Below are 21398 nucleotides of genomic sequence, written 5' to 3' on the forward strand. Positions count from 1 at the left end.
TGATTCAAGGGCAGGGTTCTGTGGGATACTCGTATACAGCGAGATAATGTCCATTGTCACCAATGTTTGTTTTTCTTTATCGAAAGGCATCTGATCCAGAAGGTTAATGATTTGCATTGTTGTGTCTCTCACATATGTTGCAGTTTGTTCTGCCAAAGGTTTCAGGAAAATGTCTATATACTTGCAAATAGGTTCAAGAAGTGAGCCACAGCCCGATATTATGGGGCGTCCCGGTGGTCTCTGCAAGTTCTTATGGACCTTGGTAGGCTGTAAATTGTTGGTACTCTTGGTTGACCCACATTTAAGTATTCGTATTCTTTGGCATCGAGGAAACCTGCCTCCTTACCCCTTCCTGTTATTTCTTGAATGAATATCCTGATTACTTGGTAGGGTCACTATTGATAGCAGTGTAGCTGACTCCATCCCTTAGTTGTGAGTAGATTTCGTTCTTGGAATCTTGCACATCTTCTAGGACAATAGCACCCCCTTTATCCGCTGGTTTGATAAACAACGATTTGTTGTTTTTCAAAGAATTCAGGGCTTCTCTTTCGCCTATTGTGATGTTGTGTTTGACGTAGGGTTTGGTAGTGCAAATTTTCATCACGTCTCTAAGTACCATACTTTCATAGGACAGAATCCTGTAGGGTATTGAATGTGCTGGTAGGGTGAAAGTTGTTGAAGGTCTTAATCCAGTGGCCAAAGTTGAACTTATAGGGAGAGAATGCTTGAAAAAATGTCTCAACCTTATTTTCTGGAAAAATCTGAACAATTCAGTTGTGATGTTAAACTTATTTGCATGTGAGGTGGGAACAAAAGATAAGCCTTTGCTCAGTACACTTGTCTCTTCCGTAGTAAGTTCATGCTTGGATAAGTTGATGATTGGACTTCTTTCATTTACCACCTGTAGGTTTTCCTCCTGGTGCTGATTTCGCTGTGGAATTCTGGTTGGAACCTCACCTGTTTGGACACCTGTTCCTGTTGTCTCTCCCCGTCCCAGTTCTGCTGGTTTTGTCCCCTTCTTGGTCGTCTGTACCATGGGTTGCCTCTGCCTCTGTTCCAAGGGTCCCCTCTCCCTCTGGGCGGTCTCCATGTGCTGCCCTCTAAAAAAAGGCTGTTGGGGTCCCATTTGCCAATTTTGTTGGGGTTGGTACCATTGTTCTTGGTACTGGTTGCAGTTGCTTGGTCCTGGAGTGACGGTGTCACTACCGGAGCTGTATGAGGAATCAGAGAAGTTGGTGTATCTCCTGTTACCGCGATAGCCTCCCCTTCCTCTGTTGAAGAACCGTCCCTGGTTATCCTGTTTGAAATAGTCCTCTTGTAGGTATGGGTATGTTCTCTTCTTATCATAGTATTGTATATCCTTGGCAAGTTTATCTAGCTTCTTCGATTGTGTCTCCACATCGAAGTCATTGAGGGTTTTCTCCAATCTCTCTAGGGTCTCTTTTGCACTTACGAATGCACTATGGCTACTAATTTGTAGCTTAAGTTCCTTGATTTCTTTAGTGAGTTGTTCTACTTGTTCCCCTGCAGTTTCCACTCCTAACACCATCCAATGGCGAGTGCAATTGTTTGCCACAAAACTGAAACCCTCCTTAAATTTGGGATTGTCGACAAAGATAGCAGGCTTGTTGCGTACTTGGAGCCCTGATGGAATAACGTTAGCTTGGAGGTATTTCGTGAGGAAATGTCCATGCAGTCTTGTGCGCACCAGTTTTTTATCCAATCTTTCTAATTTGTCGATTTTCTCATTCAATGAGTAATCTATATTCAGAGTTTTATAAGAGAGAAATGATGTCCCTGTATCTTCCCCTATAAGGTTTTTTATGTACTCTTCCGTGTAGGACAAGGTTTCATGCTCATTCATGATACACCTTCTCAAGTGTCAATATCAAAGTAAAATGTGTTAAAAGGAACCCTCGCAAGACAGCTCTTGCTCTGAGAGTGGTAAGTTTGGACGGGGTTGGCTCCAAAACTATCTGACCTGGGTCATATCATGTATTGGCACTGATGACTGAATGAATTAAAATTCAGATTCACAATAGAAGGAATCGCCCTTTCTTTGGAATTAGTGCATAGTCTACCGCTAAACTGTATCTATAATTGAACACTACACCGACCACTTCACATTTGTACCCATAAGGATGGAACACATCGTGGAATGTGCTATGGGACTGTACTAATTATTCAGCACTCTGATGCCATTGAACGTAGGTTTGAACTTTATTAAATCCCAACTTAAGAAAATAAATAATAGTGTGATAAATCTACCAGTCGAGCCACTTAATGACAATTAGCACAGCATGCCCTGAATTCATTCCAGTGGATTGGCCTTTATCGAAATAGCCTTCAAGCCATTCATTGTGGCCTTTTAAACTGTGGCGGCTCCTACGCTAAGGCAGAGGAGCATCGCACCACTGCTTTGATTTGGTGAAAGAAAGGAAAAATAAAATGATAACTTGATGCTATTATCATTTTATTTTGTCCTGCTGCAGCACCTTGGCAGGTGGGGTGGGACTGCTCTGATCACAGACGCTTTGGCTGGCCCAAGAGGGCTGGCCACACACTTATGTGCACTTAGCATGTTCTCCACCCAGGCTGCAATACAGCCTAGGCCTCCAGTACCCGTCTGAGCGCAGAACTACAGTGCTCAGACCAATCACAAAGTTTTGACTTGCCATTTCGACCCGGCAAAATAAACCTTTTAACACAACAAAATGATGGAACGAGTGCTGAAACATTTCAATCACTCACCCCCAGTCACGGGTCTGGGTTTAATTCATTGTTCTTTTGCTCACCGCAGTTTGGAACGAATCATATGCAAATCAGTCTTGACCCTGATCCTCATGGAAACAGTCCAGCCCGAACTGTCAGGCTAGGTCCTCCCTGGACTGGAAACAAGCATCCTGGGCACAGTTTCAGGGTTTCACCCTTCATCAACTCCACTAGCTTGAGTCCAGTGGCACAGCGAGCAAAGGACCCATGTCTGGGCATACCTTTGGCCACTTTGGGCGAACATAGCAAAAATAACAAGATGATGGGTGGAGTGCTGAAACTTTTCAACCACTCACCCCCAGTCTCGGATCTGGGTTTAATCCATCATTCTTTTGATCACTATCCCACCCCACTTTGGACCTAGCCATATGCAAATCTACCATGAGGAACAGGGTCAAGACAGATTTGCATATGGCTGGGTCCAAACTGGGGTGGCATAATGAGCAAAAGAACAATGGATTTAACCCAGATCTCCTGACTGGGGGCAAGCTGTTGAAAAGTTTTAGCACTCTGTCCATCATCTTGTTGTATTTGCTAAAATAAACCTTTTGCCATGCCAAAAACACAATTTTTAATACATATAAGACACCCTTAAGATAGACCCTAAACAGCCCATAGTGCACAGTGCAGTGTATTTAAAAAGTTTAACACGTACCGTTAAATGTTGCATGTCCTGGTAATGAAAAACATTTAAATTCATTTTACTACTGCAAGGCCTACCTCTCTCATAGGATAACTTTGGGTTACCTTATTACATTTAATAAGTGATATGCTTTGATTGGGGGTAGGTAGGAATGTTGAGGTTGATCTCTAACGATTTGTAATTTAAAACCCTCTTTAATGGTAAAGTCTGATATTAAGCCACAGTTCTGAAAATGTAAATTTTAGAAAGTTGGCATTTTCTTATCCCAACCATTGGTACCTGTAGCCTATATCCTGGGTCACATAACTAGGATTGGGTGTTGGCAGGAAGGGCAATCCTTAGTAGATGGGAGAAGGGGAGCTGTCACCCACCACACTTACACTTCAAAGGCACTGCCCCAGCACACTAACAAAAGGTTCACACTAGTCTATTGTCACCCCAGACTTTTTGGAGTTAGGGCAGAGGAAGGAAGGAAATTCGCAGTGGCGTAGGAGCAGCATATGAAAAAGGTGCACATAGATGAGAAGCTTACGGAAGAGCTATCAAAATGGGCAGAAATATTGATGCAAATAACTGACCCTTTCAATAATAGGCCTCCCTAAAGGGCATACTTAAGCAGAGATGGGGAGATGGGTTTCTCTCTCTTTTTCCAACAATGTGATCAACTAATATGATATGTGATCACAACAATGTATTCAAAAGAAAATCTACATAGAAAATATTATTTTGTAATACTGCTCTCTGCCGGATTGTTGTGATACTGTTTATTTGTGCTGACTTAAAAATCAATACAAAAATTTACGAAGAAAGATTACATTGATACAGTAGTACAGTAGGAATGGGTCCGTCCGCAGGTACTGCTAGGAAAAACCTATACTTTATAATCACATTCTATCTTTTACATGTAAATGGGAGAAATATGTCCTTCACTCCGATGTGGGACAATATTCCCATATCCGTATCTTTTAATGTTGGAAGGGAGCCCTGTACACTCAAAGAAAGTACCTTACCATCGAGACAGTTGTGGCAATGTGTGAATAAAAACACCCATCACTTTAAAAAGAACACCTGTTCAGCAGGCAAAAGCGGTTGAGATCAAAATACCAGATGTTCAAGCCAAATAAAAATAGGAGGGGGAACAGTGCAAAAATATAGATTTAAAAACAAATGGGGTTTCCGTTCTTTTACTGGAATTGCACGCCTGTTTATAAGTATTAATCGAATAAATCTTACTAGTTTAAAAAGTAAAGTGATCTTTGATCAGTGCGATAGAGCGTGTTCATTCCGCTATGCAGGGAATGGAAAATCAATGTGTTAATGCAATTAAAATGTAAACATTCCCATTTCCTTTGCAGTGACATTAACAAAATTAACGATGCAATCGCAGATCAAGTGGGGATCTTTGTCCAGCGCTTCACCACCTTCATTGCTGGCTTCCTCTTGGGCTTTGTCAATGGCTGGAAGCTCACCCTGGTGATCATTGCAGTCAGCCCTCTCATCGGGGTTGGAGCTGCACTTATGGCCCTTGTAAGTATTTGTTTACAATGAGTGTGGCTGATGTGCATCACTTAATGCATAATAGACAGCTCCCCTAGGAAGGGAGTTGTGAGACTGTTGTTTTCTTAAATTCTAGGTTATGACATTACACAAATGTTTGTGCTCAAAATCCTTAACAGTGAAGTGAAAAGGAATGTTTTGACACCAGAGATGTTAGTACTGCAGCATGTTTGAGGCCTATCATTGACGTCGGAGAAATTCTAAAATCTAACTATTTCCCACATGGCCCTTCAAGCAACTGCAACTGTCATGTGATGTTAGGTTATGTTTTATCATGTTATACTATGCTATATTATGTTATGTTATGATATGATGTGATATGCTATGTAATGTTATGTTATGTTGTGCAGATTTGTAGAGCGCACTGTCACCTGGGAAGTAATCCTGGAGCTGAGCAGGTGTGAGTCTACACAAACAAATGTCTAATGAGACTACTAAAAAAGTCAGACCTTCAGTGTCTTGTGGAATTAAAGTAGTCTGGAGGAGGCTCTTACGTGTAGCGCTGGTCGTTCTTTAGGAGCAATGTAGGAGAATGCATGACAATCGGATCTATTTTTCTGTATCTGTGGGATGTGTGCAAATGGGAGTCCAGATGAGCTGAGGTGTCTAGGAGGGTTGTGAAATCAGATGCGATTGTTGAGGTATGGTGGGTCAGAGTTCTGTAGTGCCTTGAAAGTGTGGGTGAGGAGTTTCAATTGTGCTCATTTGTATATGGGGAGCCAGAATATGTCACCACAAGCTGCATTAGAAAATAAACACTTTCCAATCGTCGTGAAGGCGCTCTCATCATAATCATGAGAGCAGGACCGCCGACTCCTTGTTGGGCAGTCCCTTTCCGCTACAGTGTAGTTCGGACACTTGCCCAACCGACATCATAATCAGGCCCATAGTTATTGACTAAAAACACTAAACAACACAAATCACATAATACAGTAATCGAGCCTCACACTTTCAGTATAAAAACCCTACAAAAGTAGAAAGCAGGAAATGGCATACTTGCATTTTTTGTTGATCTGCTGCTTCATAGTCTAATGTACGAGTGGACCGGTGTTTCTGCGCAGTGGTTGCAGTTGCGAGTTGAGTATAATTTATTGCGTCTGAAAATTACTAGGTGCATCACTTAGGATCCCTTTTATTAAAATTGGTCACATACTTTGTATGTAAACAACCAATAAATTAGTTTCAAAAGTATTGTGGAACAGAATATCATCAAAGAAGATCATTATATTGAAATATACGTATACATGGTATTATCTGTAATTTATTTAAAATATTTAATTACAAAATAATGTAAAATAGTTGTAAATATATATGTAAATTAACATACACATATATATATATATTTACACCTTAAAAACATAAAACATATTCCAACAATTTAATAAAATATGACATAAAAAGTGACCAATACATAAAAAATTATAATTAACAAACAAACATACAGCAAAAGAGAAATCAAACTTAAGTAAAACAATACACTTTATACAAAACCAACAAAAATGAAATTCATGTAACAAGTTACTTTTTTCTATAAATAATGTAAAAATTCAATTAAAAAATAAAATATAATTAAAAAATAACAATCTAAAATAGACAACACTAGAAAAACTGATGGGTGTTGAAAGTATCAGCTTCACTTTTTTGACTTAAATGTAGGAAAAATATACTGTTTCCACTCCACATGTAAGCAAAGGCAGGGAAAGTGTTGGACTTTGGGCGGTTACATTTATTATTCTCACTCCAATCTAATCAACAGTAGAAAACGTTTTGGACTTTGGAGGCGTTACATTCACTACTCTAACTCCATTCTAAGCAAAAATAGGGTAAGTGTAGGACTTTGGAGGGGTTAGATTTACTATTCCCATTGCAATCTAATCATCAGTAGGTATTGTTTTTGACTTTGAACGGGTTAGAAAAACAGGGAAAGTGTGTGTCTTTCAAGGGTTGAATTTTACAATTTCCACTGCAGTGTAGTTAAAAGCGGGGAAAGGGTTGGACTTTGAAAGTGTTATAAATACCATTCTCAATCCAATCTAAGCAAAAGTGTTTTGAAAGTGTTAGATATATTTTTCCCTACTCCAATTTGAGCAATGGTAGGTAAAATGCTGGAGTTTGGGAGAAAATGGTGTCAGTTCCACAACTCCTATTTCTAGTGTTAGTGTTCTAGATTTTCATTAGAACCCTTTGGCAAAGCAACAGCAGAGCACAGAGGAATCAACTAAAAGACTGCTGCTGATGTTGGAACTAAATATTTTACACAGCAGATCACAGATTTAACTCTTGTGGATGAGAAAGAGGATTGAGAGTTTATAGAAAATGATCACTCATTTTAGCTTCTGGGGCACGCTCCATAATGTGCTTAAAAAAATCATGAGAATGACGTTTTTTTCTAAAACCATAACATAAAATTCTAGCAGATAATCAGTATTTTTCACAGGCTAAAATTGTATTAGAAATCACCACAATTCCTAAAATGAGTATGATAACACCAACAAATCATCTATGTTGTAGCTAAAATCTTCTGTGACCCTTTTTATATGCTCCTTTCAGTGCCTTCAAATTCAGGCTTTCACTACAATGCATTTCAATGCGACCTACATGGTAACGTTTTATCACCTAAACAAATCCAACAGATGTGCTTTTGTAACCTTCCACTTAGAGGCACGCATCTTCTAAAAAATAATTTTGTGAAGTTCTCAACAAATTTTAAGGGGCTTATGTACGACAGAAATAATATCCAAGTGAAGGGCTCTCCCAGATAATTATTTTTTAGGATGGAGTATCGGCCTTGGCTTCACCTCAGGCACAATTACTCCAACCGGACAATACCTACTTGGGTGTGCCCACCCCTTTGTATTATAATGCTTAACTATAATATATTAGCAGATAACTGTCTTAGTTACTTTATAGACAACATTATCATGTGAACTGGAAAACATCCTGTGCTTCTAACATTTATTCTTTTGGACAGGGTACAGGTATCCAGGTGTCTGTGAGCACTCTAGGGTAACTTCCTTAGTCTGGCATGGGTGTCTGTGTTGGTGTCCCAGTGAACTGTTCCTGGCATTGTGCTTTGGTGGAGCTATTCATGGCAAAAAGATATCACCAATAGCCCTGTGAGTATGGCATGGTTAGCTTGGTCAGTCCTCATTTTGATTCTTTGCATTTTTAGTCCAGTAGATTTTTTTATATTGCAAAGAGTGAAAAAAAATGTTCCAGAAAGCAAATAACCATAAGTCAGGCCCATAATGCCAGTGGAACTGTACGCTTTCTCACCAACATCCATCTATTGTTCATTGGGTGCAAGAGACATAACACTAGACAACTGAGATTAACAGGGCTGTATCCATGCCACAGCACTGCAGGACACTCCATGCTGCCTGAACCAACAACCAAACAAGCTATATCTTAGGATAAGCTACAGACCCCCCACCCCCCAACTCAGTGCCTTGAGACCCTTGTGGGTGAGTAAGCAGGCAATATAAGAACCCTGATATATTGATTGGTAAGCCCCGGTAGGTTGTGATCAGGCGACTCCATTTTCCATTTCAAAGCTAAGGAAAGGATCAGGTGTTTTTGTTACCCAATTTAAGTGTAGTCAGTCTATTTGCCACGAAGGGTAAAAGGCTGAGTAGCCCATGCTGGGATTTGTACTTGTGAGTTGTGAGTCAAAAATGAACTAGACTGGAGAGACAAATGAGACAATGTGTAGAGCAACAGATACCAACAGGGGGATCCTAATCAAACCAGACATCCATTTTAAAAGTGAAGTTGCATCAAGACTGCCACTGTTTCAATGAAACCTTAAAATCACTTGGAAGTGAGATATAGTGGGAATAACTTATTTAGCACCACAGTTTTACTTATTTATTGAAGCATTATAAAGAGCTAGATGCCTCTTTTGGTTACTTCAGAGTGCTTGACAAGCAGTCAAGTGATAACCTTGTCTGATATTCTGCCACTGCTTTCATGTAAGTTCAGCTAAGTCTGCATAGTTTTATTTTCTTAAGGTTTCTGAATAGCAAGCTGTTAGGTTCGGTCCTTCAGCAGTAGGACTCTATATCTAGTGCTAAGGTTCCTGAGGATAGTTATTAATGTATTGACAGACCTCAGTATCTTGACTAGTTTTATATTATACAGTTTTTTGGGGTGACAGGGCCTTGCTCTCCCGTGAGTGGACACTCTCAGATGAAGCTCCTTACTCACTCTAGAATGTTGTTGTTAATCATTGAGCGCGGGAAGAATGAAAGACAACATTATACATCATAACCTAGGGCCATGCATTGGAGTTACCGGGAGAGTTCCTAAGAGGCTCATGAGCGCCATTCAACCTGAATATCAAAGAGTGCATTATGTAGGAGGTGGGGAGGAAGCTGAGAAAGACCAACATAAAACATACATACACCTGTTCTCCAAATGCAATTCTCTGAATGGGCTATTGATGCTATCGATTCCACACTAATAAGCAAAGAGAGGTGACTATAGAAAGTGCTACCCAGGGCAATTAAATTAATTTGCTGTGCCTAGATAATCACTAAACTGCTGCTAGGAGAAAGGGGGTAAACATGTAGTCAGCAATGTAGATGGAGAGCTAGAAGAGTAGTGAAAAAGGATGATCAAAGAGATATAGAGGGCAACTACAGAGATAATCCTGGGCATAACGCTATAGATTGCTGCAGGACAAAGATATGACAAGAACATTATCACATTGCTTGGAATTGAGACATTGATAGACATTTTAGTGTTTTAAATGGGTGAATAACATGTACCTGATATAAGAAATCTTCAACCCCAGGCCTACGTTTTTTTGGCTCCTGATGGACTCCGTAGACCTGTGATGTACGGCTGATTTAGAATGTTGGATTTGCAGTTACACGCAGACAAATAAAGACATGTAATACTAATCTCCATATGTGGCCTAGTCATTGGTATTTACCAAGGCTGGGGAAGATCCTACAACTAGTGACAAGATAGGGTTTAAGTTACCTGAAGATCAACAGTACTCTCCCAGCAAGTTGGCCGTGGTCCAAACAAACTGCTTGTGCTTGCCACATGTGCCATCGTCGAAGTACAGAAGTGCAGAAGTACAGAATCAACACTTAATGCATGTGGAGTTAAAGCACAGCTCCTGCCACTGTGGAGCAGTTGAAAATAACGAAAGCATTGCAGAGAATGTACACCTCATTGACCGCATACTGATAGTCAGGCCATACATAAAGGTACCAAGCCGCCACGCAAGATATACGTTATATGGAGTGTTAACACTGAAGGAGGTGACAATGAGGTTTTCAAAGAGCCATCATTGATAATTGAAAATTACAAAATAATGCTGCAAACAGAAAGTGCAAATTGACTTTTAGAAAAGAAGAAATAATTGACTTCTGAACTCATTAACGAGAGAGTCATCGTATCGATGCACTCGGTGAAGTGGCGGTAGGCGATATGCTCAAGGTTGTGCTTACCGAGCCATCCATACCCAAAGTGGGGCTCAGAACAACTTCACAGGTCTTTGAAGAATACAGAGCCGAGAGCAACTCTCTGAATAGTGAAATTCTTCAGACGGCAGGGAAGAAAGTCACATTTCCAGCGATCAATAAAGAGGATCCAGAGGCCAGCACGTCGCAAGGCCTCACAGATGAGTTGCCTAAAATGAGTCACAGTGATCCATCAGAGGTGCCATTATGCAGCACACTGGTTCTTGAAAACCACCACCGCAGTTCGATACCACCAAAAAGCAATATATTGGTGATAAATGGATTGTTTGGATAGAGATGTTTGAAGATTTCACTGATGCACTTGAAGAGACTGATAAAAAGACTCATTGATGCACTTGAAGAGACTGATTAAAAGATTATCAAATACCTCAAAAACCTTGCTGGTGATGGTGTAAAAAAAGTCATAAAGAAGATACTGCGAGCTGACGAAGAAATAACATACTGTCAGATTAAAGAAACTTTGAATCTCAAGTTTAATCCAATGCCCAATGTGGATTACGGAAGATAGATTTTCAGTCAAAAACTACACAAGTTTAGTAAAACTATCGAAGAATTTGTGGAGAGACTTTACACACTCATCAAGCACTGTAAATTCAATGAATTTAATGTTGAAGCAGCAATACGACTTTGAGCTTTTGATAGCTGCTTGCCAGATTCATTCAGACAACGAATGCGGAGAGACACTCTTAGCCTAGAGCGAGTGTTATGGTTTCCAGAACTGAAGAGTGTGCCAATAGACAAGCTGCTGACATGGAAGCTGGAGGTGCCCAGAATGAATCCGTCATATGTGGGGAAAGTAAGCAAAAGACAGAAGGACACAAGGTGATGTCTACACATAAAAAGAAGTGGTGTTTTAGATGTGGATTTTCATTTCCATACAAAGTGAAATGTCCCGCCATTGGACAGATATATAAAGTCTGTGGGACGGAGAACCATTTTGTGACAGTTTGCAAAGTAAAGGAAAAAGCAAGTGCACCACGTCATGAAGACAAATGGGTGCTGGTTCATTCCAGAAGCAAAGTTAAGTTAAGATAAATCAACACTGAATGAATTCCACTGTCATCTACATCCTCATCAAACAGTTCTTCTATATCAGTATCAAGTGAAAGTGAAGAAGATAGTTGAGCCATGTTGATGTTTACCTCAGAAAAACGTGTGCATGTTGGGCTAGCCGCATGCGACAAAAAGAAAAGTCGAAATGCCAAAGTGCCAAAGTCATTAAAAAATTGCCTGAAGATTACACTGAAAGTAAATGGTTGTTTGATACCTTTCATTATCGACAGTGGCCCTTCGATAAACATTATGCCTGAGGAGAAATATAATGCATTGTCTCCATTACCGCAACTTACGCCATCGAAAACCAAAGTTTATACATGGGCTGCATTGATGCTCTTATAAAGTCAGGTTCATTTTTTGGCAACAATGAAACACAAGAAAATGACGGTGCAAACACCCAATCATGTGCTTCACGGTACAGCATCGAGTGCCTGTCTACTCATTTCATTTCATTTTAAATACTTTATTTTGGTGAAATACCTTAAAAGCAGCAAGAAAACTTTACATCATCCAATTGTCAATAAACAACTTCAATTTTAGAAAACATTTTAAGATCATTTGACCTGATTAAAAAATATAAATATAGGGTTTCATATAAAAGCTTACATAGAATATGATAGGATGATTTTATGAAAAAACATTAAACCATAATAAAATAAATGCGTTCTATTTTGAGTTAAAATTTTGGTATGTACAAAACCTCAGGCATACTTAATACATTTACTCTGAGAGTATCAGTGATAATTCTCACATGGTAATAAAATAATAAAGGTGCAATGTGCTTAAATAGCAAATGCTATTGTACAAGCTAATCATAGTGGCAACACAATCATTGTTTTTAGCCTTAGATCTAATTAGATTTTGGGCTCGGTACAGGTAAGTGTCACTTGATTTATTATATTAATGCAAATAGGCAGAGGGAACTTAAGAAATTTGGCAACAAAAAAAATAATACACGGTTTAGTGTCTGATCTACAGATTCTCAAAGCCAGTTTATACTGTTGGATTTCCAAATATCAACAGTGGGGCACAACCCAGCATTGGCATTGTCTGACATATGCTGGGCAGAAGAACAAGAAATGATTGTTGGTTTATCTGTTTCCCTGCATGTGGGACAGAGAGCGTCACCCGCTAGAGAGCGTCTCCACTTGCAAGTAAAGGCTGCAAATGGTAGTGTTACCAGCCTGAATCTTATGTACAATGATCTGGTAAACGGCGGGTCCATCTCATCAAGGAAAATCAAAAATTTGGGTTACGGCTTTAGATCTAAAAAGTGCTCTTTCACTCTACTGTAGCATGACAAGTAATTTCGACTTTTCGCTACACCCAAAAATGTATTTCACCATTTTAATTGAAAGAAAACTAATAGGCGGGAATGTTGCCAATGATCGGGCAGTCCAACAGTATGGAGAGTCTTCTTGACATACTTCAGCCACGGTAATGTGGTGAAACTGCCGGACATGCTAAGGATATCCTTCAGCCCCAGCCTATAAGGTTTCAGCTCGTCAGTCAACCATAGCCTTAGCCAGTACAAGATTCCACAGACTTTGGAGTTTTTCTGTTATATACATTTGTAGGAAAGTAGGTTTTGCTTCTTATGGTTACCCCCACTTATTGCTTGATGTGACACCGTTTTTGACTAGTTTGTCTAGGATCCTGCTAATCAGGACCCCAGTCTGTCTGATTTTTCCCTAAACAGTTGTGTTCAGTACCTAGGTACATCCCAAATTGGATACTGGGGTACCCATGTCACTACCTATTATATGGTACCCATGTACCCAGGACATAGGTACCCCAGAGGTCCCCCATGGGCTGAAGCATGTATTATGCCACCCATGAGGGACCATTCAAAATGGACCTCCAGGCCTGCCATTGCAGCCTGTGTAAGTTGGTGCTTGCACCACTTACTAAATAGGTTTACTATATCTAAGGGTCACTGCACTTAAAACCAATCAGCCACCCCTATAGCTGTCCTTTACAATCCTGAGGACAGGGTGCATGGTTCTATGTGAGAGGGAGCCCCTGCATGAGCAGGACACCCCTGCAGCCTACGGAGTCCATTCTACCGGGATTACAGTGAAGCAGCCATATACTATATAGAGGGGGCCTGCGTAATTACGTGATGACCATCTCGAAACTGGCTGCAACGAATCCTATCATGTTTGGTATAAAACATGTTGGAATCATACCCCCACACCATAAACAGTGTGGGAGGTATGATCCCAAGCACTGGATGCTTTTTCGCTAACGTATCTTCCAGTAAGTCATCTACTAAATGTTTCTGACCAATGATCTGAGGTAGAGAAGGTTTGCTAAGGAACTTACTGAGAATATCATATGACTCAAGGAGGGGGAAATCACTGGGGATTAATTGAGACATTTCATTTATATTCAGCCATCTATCATTCCTAAGAAAGTCGGAGACTTTCCGAAAACCAGCCTTGGTCCAATTTTGTATAATTAACAATGAATCTCTAATTCCTGCTGACACAATAAGACCAGCTATCGGAGTTGCAAAATGAATTACTGGGATGCAGTACCTTCTAAAAAAGGCCTGACGTTTATGAAAAAACCTGTGTAAACACTTATATCTTACTAAATTAGGAGATCTAATAATTGATAGTGGGCAGTGGATCTGATTTTCTTTAAATATTATAATTATGAAAAAGTTAATAAAAAGATTTGGACGTGGTCCCTGCTTAAATGTAGACATATATTGTGTAGAATATGCAAAATAGTATTCCCTCAAATTGGGGCAGCTAAGCACCATCTTCCAGTTCCTCATATAAGATGCTGAGTGCAATTCGAGAAACCTTCTTGCCCCACAGAAATGATGTAAACATTGACTCTAATTTTGTAAAAGAAGGAGTTAACCAAAACACAGGGAATTGCTTTAATAAATTAAAATAAACAGTGGAAGCACCGACATTTTGATCAAGGCAACCCTGCCGTGAATGGTTAATCTGAGAGAATTCCATCAAGAGAATAAGTCCTGAACTTTTCGTAACAATGGAACAAAATTCAAATCATATAATCCCAAAATAAATGGCGAAAAATAAACACCTAGGTATCTCTTGGGATTCTTATTTAAGCATGGAAGGATATCGGGGTGTAAATCCCTAAATACACAACCACACAAGAATATTTCTGTTTTTCTTTGAATAATTTTGTATCCGCCGAACGACTCATAAAGGTAAAAAATCTGGAAGGGTTTTGCCTGCACTTCCTTTTCTAACTTTATAATAATCATAATGTCATCAGCGTATAATTTAATTTACCCATAGTTGGAAGCGGAGGGCAGATATCCCCATTATTCCTGATGGCTATCGCGAGGGGCTCAATAAAAAAACAAATAACACAGGGGATAACGGACATCCTTGTCTAGTTCCCCTTTTAACTTTTACTTGGCTAACCTCAGTGGCATTAATATTGAGGTTGGCCTTTGCACTCAAATAACAAAGATATTCTTAACAACAACATTACTTACTTAAAAAAAGATATTCTTGGCAACGATATTTCTGTATCATGATATTTTTGTAGAACAATATTCTTCTTCCCATTGTTCTAACTCACAATATTTAAAACTCAATATTTTGTCCAAATACCACTCAAGCTATAACTCCCTGACAAGGCCTAAGTAGCCTGGGATTGATTCTGATGCTATTTAGCGGGGAACCTGACCTCCTATCAGAGCAGAAGCTGATTTGCATATGGTTTATCTCTGGCTGAATTTGGATAATGAGTCAAAAACGAAAGTCTTGAACATGGCCCGAGAAATTTTCAGAGACCTTTCAATGCACTCCTTTGTGCATTCATGTCTCAATAAATGCTAACCATTTTATGATAGATAATTTATATTTCCCAATTATAAGAAACACTCCCCATAACTTAAGATGTCTTCAGAGTGTCCATATAATTTAAGGATAGCTATAGAAAGGGAAAAATGTGGTACACTATTCACTTAACATCTTCGGCTTTAAACTAGCAAGAGAGTCCTTTATGGCATCACTCATAAACTGAAAAAAGGGTGAAAATAGAATCAAATGGGGACTAAAATGGAGGTTAATTTAATAGAAGAATGAAGGTAGTTCTGAGAGAAGTCCCAAACTTCATGGTTGTAACTTATTTTAGTATGCAGCTCTTGATTTTTGGGAATGGGAGCTTTGTATTGGCAGGAGATTGAGGTTAATGTCTGCTGACTCTTCCATGAATTCTAAAATTCTACAACTTCTTTTTTTTAACATATTGAGATTTGAAACTTACCTTTTTTTATATCATATCTGTTTGCCGATTAAGGTTTGATCCGAGTGAAAATCTGGTTAGAACTATATAAAATACCTTTCAGGACATTGAAAATTATTATTTCATGTTTATGCTTCTAACCACCAGAATGTAAATAAAATAAAGACTAAGCCTAGGAAGAACTGTGACAATAAATATGAAATATATACGTTTTAGATCATGGTTATTACAACTGCTTTTTAACCTGCAATGTGTTGAAAAGTGACGAACTGCGAAAAATTTTAACTAAAAAAGTGATACTTAATAAGGATGAAGAGCTTTATTTGAAGGGCTGAAAAGAGTTTTCCTTAACTCCATAATTACTTACTAGATCAATGTCTGTCTAATACATTCATGTTTTGATGATAAAGAGAAATAACGTATTGACTTTATTAGAATTCCATGTGAACCATAATGGCATAAGTGCCAATATAATGCTGACTGAGTGATCAAAATGATAAGTAATTGTTTGGGGATTTTTGTTCTCCTTAGGCTGTAGCAAAGCTCACAGGTAAAGAATTAGAGGCATATGCAAAAGCTGGAGCTGTTGCTGATGAAGTTCTTTCAGCCATCAGAACCGTAGCTGCTTTTGGAGGGGAAAATAAGGAAGTTAAAAGGTATGCAATTGCAAAATAGCTTCTAAATTAATATATGACAAGGGAAAGAGTGTTGCACTTAACACAATAATACAAATAATGAGTCTAGTGATATTAATTGATTAATGTTGATGACAACTTCCACCATTGAGATGATTAGATGGGTTTGTGGGTGTTCGTTTAAATTAGGTTTATTGATTATTTTAGTTTGAGCAGGGATAAGCAACCATTTGCAGAGACAGTCAACAACGGAGATTTTTACCATTTGCTGCATTTTATTGTGGAGATGATGTTGATTTTCATTATGATTTTGGAAATAATCTGTTGAAGAACACCTATAAGATATTAAACTTTGCTGCTTTTGCAGAATCTACAAGAATCTGGTTCAGACTTGGATAAGTTTTCCCTATGGTGGCTTGAAATGAATTGCGTAATCTTTTAAATACATTATTAGTGTTTTCCTTCCCATCTAAGCTACTCTGGCTGACGTTCCACCACGTCATTGACAGTTTGGTGGATGCTTGTTCCCTGACCTAGTGGCTTTGTCTTCATAGGTATCCTCAGAATAATCTAGTAAGGGAGACAGACTTTCTTAAAGCTGATTACAGAAGCAGCATTGTCTCAGTTGTTCTCAGTGATCAAACACTTAGGGGCCCATTATGATGTCGGGCGGATTGCCCCCGCCATATTAGTATGGCGGGGGGGGAACCTCGGCGGACGGAAAGACCGCTGATGCTTTTTCGCCCCAGTCGCCTTGCGGCCGGGGCGGAAAAGGAATAATATGGTGGCGGTGTCTGTCAGACACCGCCAGCCATATTATGATAGGCTTTTTTCCATGCCTTTCCGTGGCGGCAATGCCGCCACGGAAAGGCATGGGGACTTCATTCTGGAAGCCCCCTGTGGGCCCCCAGAGTGAAGGAGAGTAGGGGGGTGCACAGGAGGGGTACCTGTGGTACCCCCCTGTATTTGCATAATCAAAGCGGCAGGCACCGCGTGGTGCCTGATGCTTTGATTATGCAAATGTAAAAGTGTTTTTTAAGCATTGTGGCGGACGTTGCTGAGAGCACCGCCCGCCACAAGGCTTAACATGCAGGATGTGCCCGCCACTGTGGCGGGCACATCCTAATACCACCCCCGGGACCCCCGCCCTTATAGCGGGCGGTCCCAATCCCCACTAGGATGACGGGTGGACAGAGACTGCCCGTCATCCTAATAGGCCCCATAGTATCTGAACTATTTGGAAACACTGCGTAATCCATTTGACTTTGCGATAGTCATATTACTTGTTGATGTTCTTTGTGTTTCTATCAATTATACAGTAGTCTTTCGTTTATTTCACTGAACCCAACCGGTCCTGTATTTATTCGTATTACACCTAACCATTGTTCGATCTATACCAACCATTGTTAAATCTATAAATGAAACATCCTATCTAGCATGCTTTCAGTTATATTGCAGTTAATTTCCTATTTCAGCCTTCAAAAAGATAATCCATTCATTTATTGCACTATTGTAAACTCATCCACTTAATTAATAAATTAACTGATGCACAATGAATGAGTATTTACCAAGGCATAGTCACAACCATATTTCATTTGGGGATACAGAGATCATAATCAGAATTCAGTTGAAAACAGCTGTATTTGCCTTCATTAACTTAACCCCTTAGCAGCTGGTCAAATTCCCATGCTGTGCTGGGGGGCGGGGGGGCGCGCACAGCGCCCCTTTGTTCATGACGAGGTCAACTAGTCATGAGCCACGGTGGTCGCGTGCTCATGACGAGTTGAGCTCGTCATGACCACACCCGTTTCTTTAGAACGTTCACACAGCAGGGGAATTAGCCCAGCGTGCGAGCGTTCTAAAGGTCATGGCGAGCTCAGCTCGTCATGAGCACACGACCACCGTGGCTCATGACGAGATTCGAAGGGGTTAAGCCCTCATTAAAGACTATGAATGAAATCGGTAAATCTTGTTGCAGGGATTCTGCTCATGCACAGAACTATGCACAGGAAACCAGGACCTCAGTAAATTGTGGTGTAACAAAAAACTCACCTCAGTATCCAGAACCCCTATCCGACTAGCATCAGGGTCTCATTAGCTATCCGTACTGCAGCAAAGCTACCAATGATTAGACAACCGTGAACAAGCAACTTAGGGTACTCTCAGGATTGGTAGGAATCAAGAATATTCTTTCATTTTTTTTCTCATTCCAATCCACAACGTGAGTAATCAGAGACACGGAAAATTTTAAAATGTTTATTTTTAACTACTTGCTCTAAGATGCAGTATTTTGACTAACATAAGCAGGCATATGATTAGAAATAAAACAATCAGCATTGTTACAATTCCATAAAACACAAAGGGAGAAATCATGTCACTATGATAGTGGAAACAGGTCGCATAGCACCTTGTGAACCACCCTCCCCTGCTAGGAACTAGGTTTTATAATAATAATAAAAGGTCTCTTAGGCTTAAATGGACAACCCCATCCCTCTAAGATCAGCAGAGGTGAATCACATCACAGGATCAGCAAAGCTCTCTGTCACTGGAAAGTTTTTTTTTCCAAGTGCCCAAATCATGCATGCGGTGCAATGTTAAAGGCACTAGAATTTCAGTTGGTTGCAGCTGTCTGCGTGTTGTGTCTAGGGCGTGGGCATTGTTATTATGACCTTGAAGACTTCTACACACAGTGTACAGACTAAGGTCGCAGTGTAAGTCTAGGGACGTGAAAAACAGACCGTTCTCATGCGAAGAAAAAGCAAGCAATTTAACTTACATCAACAGTTAAATGTAGTGTTGTGTGCAAAAGCTGCAACGTGGCAAATTGGCGTTAAAACTTCTAACACGCTTATGCTAACATAGCAATGTGTGTAAGCAGAACCCTGTCTTCACTACAAACTTTAAGTATTGTTTTAAACTTAATACCTAAATATATTATTTTAAACATGAAGGGTCCCATTCACAAACAGTATTCTGTAGTATTTATAATAGTGCTCGCTTAGTCTTCCTCAAATACTACAAAATGCTATTCACAAACCTACTAATGGATACCTCTGCCTTTACCTCCTTATCTTTTCACTGTGGCAATCTCCATTCTGGTGGCAGAGATTTCCACACACGAGGGTGTATGTATTAGTAGTAAATGTGGAAGTAACAATGGGGACTACCTGGCAAAAGGTGAAAATGTATGACTAATTGGGAGGTGTTTAGGAAACTTTACAGAGGGGTTCAGGGTAGGACATACTAGGACAAACATGCACCCATAAAACAGTAATACAACAGCTATTCCCGAACTACATTTAAAAAGTAACAACAATCCTAAAGGTTCCTAACAGGTGTAAATGTTCACCAGTCTTGGAATGAGCCAAGCACCACACATACCAATTTGCAGGTAGTACAAACACACTCCCCTAGAAAACAACAGAGGTAGGAAATTAAAATGTTCTACATATTAAAGAAAAATAGCTATGTTAGTGTGGAAGAGATTTTAATTATTATTTACTATATTTAAAATAATGAATACACACATTTTTTATGTGTCAATGTGTTACAACTTTTAATGTATTAGTTGTAGTTTAGCAATACATATTTAACATTAGTTAGCATTTATATTTTTTATTAAAAGGTTTTTGATATTTGTTTAAAGAATCATAAACCTTAACAATTTTCCCTATACGCTTCCGCAGCAGAATTTCTGCCACAGTGGGGGGTGGGGGGGCTCTCCACCTATGTGTGCAGAGCTACTAGTAGCATCTTTGTAAAAGTAATCCTGTTCTAGGAGGTTCTACCCCCTGATCTGAGGAGGTGGGGATATGGAAGTCTGCAACAAAGGGTAACGCTACACTTTTTGCTATTCACCATTTTTGAGTGTAGCTCAGAAATGGTGAATAGAAAAGAAGTGTAGAGATACATCTAGGCTTAGTTGAATGTATGTACATGTGGATAAAAATACACATAAATATTTACCTTTCTGAATGAGCTCCAAAATCTTTAAATATGCCTGGAACAGTCTGTTCTCTTAGACTGGAAATCTGACCATGTTTAACTAATTCTCTTTTCCAACAGAACTATAAACACGAACAGGTACAAGATGACTGGATTAAAGATTTGTTATTAATATTCAAACCAGTCAATAGAACCAGTGAAGTATTTTATTAAATGTACCTATCTATTTAACAAAGCCATTTCCTCTTACACATGCATATGGCTTTAGTTATGAGATAAGGAAATACACAAAATGTGAATTTAAATTTGTAAAGCGATTTACCCATGCATAATCACACCCCAGAATGGTGTAATCTAACACATTGGCAAATATTCAACAAAGGGGATGGAATGAGGATTTCAGAGAACTTATACTCTCTAAAGTTTCTCAAGGTTTTGCGGGTATTCATAATATTATGAGTTGACCTATTGCTTTGCTAGCAATGGTAGATAGGTTAGCAAAGGGGTTTAAGTATTGGGTATTAAGAGGAAATGCATGTTCAAAGCATGCAATAATTCTGCATTTGTGTTTTCTAAAGATCATATATTTCTATGCCCCTGTACATAGGTTTTTTTTTATAAATTCGGGTTGTAGTGTCTCTCCTAGCTTAGGTTGGGACAATTTCTATGAAAATGTTGTATGGATGATACTTATTGAATTTAAAACTAGATTGAAGGATTATTTTGTGAAATTGATAAGACATTAAAATAAATGTCATTTATAGTAAATTTGTTGTCTTAATAGGTATGAAAAAAACCTGCTGTTTGCCCAGCGCTGGGGAATTCGAAAAGGAATGATAATGGGCTTCTTCAGTGGATACATGTGGTTTATAATTTTCTTATGTTACGCATTAGCCTTTTGGTATGGCTCAAAACTTGTTCTTGATGACAAAGAATATTCCCCAGGAAATCTTTTACAGGTATGTGTTATCGTATTTACTTGTTTCATTAAAGTGACATTTGCAGATTATTTATTGTTGTTGCCCATACTGGACTACCATCTCATTTTCTGTG

General features: G+C 39.3%; 1 protein-coding gene across 1 annotated transcript in view; it reads left to right on the forward strand.

Annotated features, from left to right (window-relative positions):
- The window catches only part of ABCB11 (ATP binding cassette subfamily B member 11), a 404070-nt gene that overhangs the window by 195798 nt on the left and 186874 nt on the right, over nt 1–21398 (forward strand). The window contains exons 9-11 of the mRNA XM_086948098.1: nt 4771–4942; nt 16297–16421; nt 21130–21304. Of these exons, the coding sequence (XP_086804224.1) occupies nt 4771–4942; nt 16297–16421; nt 21130–21304 (472 nt within the window). The remainder of the gene's footprint in view (nt 1–4770; nt 4943–16296; nt 16422–21129; nt 21305–21398) is intronic.

The sequence above is a fragment of the Lissotriton vulgaris genome, unplaced genomic scaffold (assembly GCF_964263255.1).
Source record: "Lissotriton vulgaris unplaced genomic scaffold, aLisVul1.2 SCAFFOLD_1578, whole genome shotgun sequence".
Taxonomy (NCBI): domain Eukaryota; kingdom Metazoa; phylum Chordata; class Amphibia; order Caudata; family Salamandridae; genus Lissotriton; species Lissotriton vulgaris.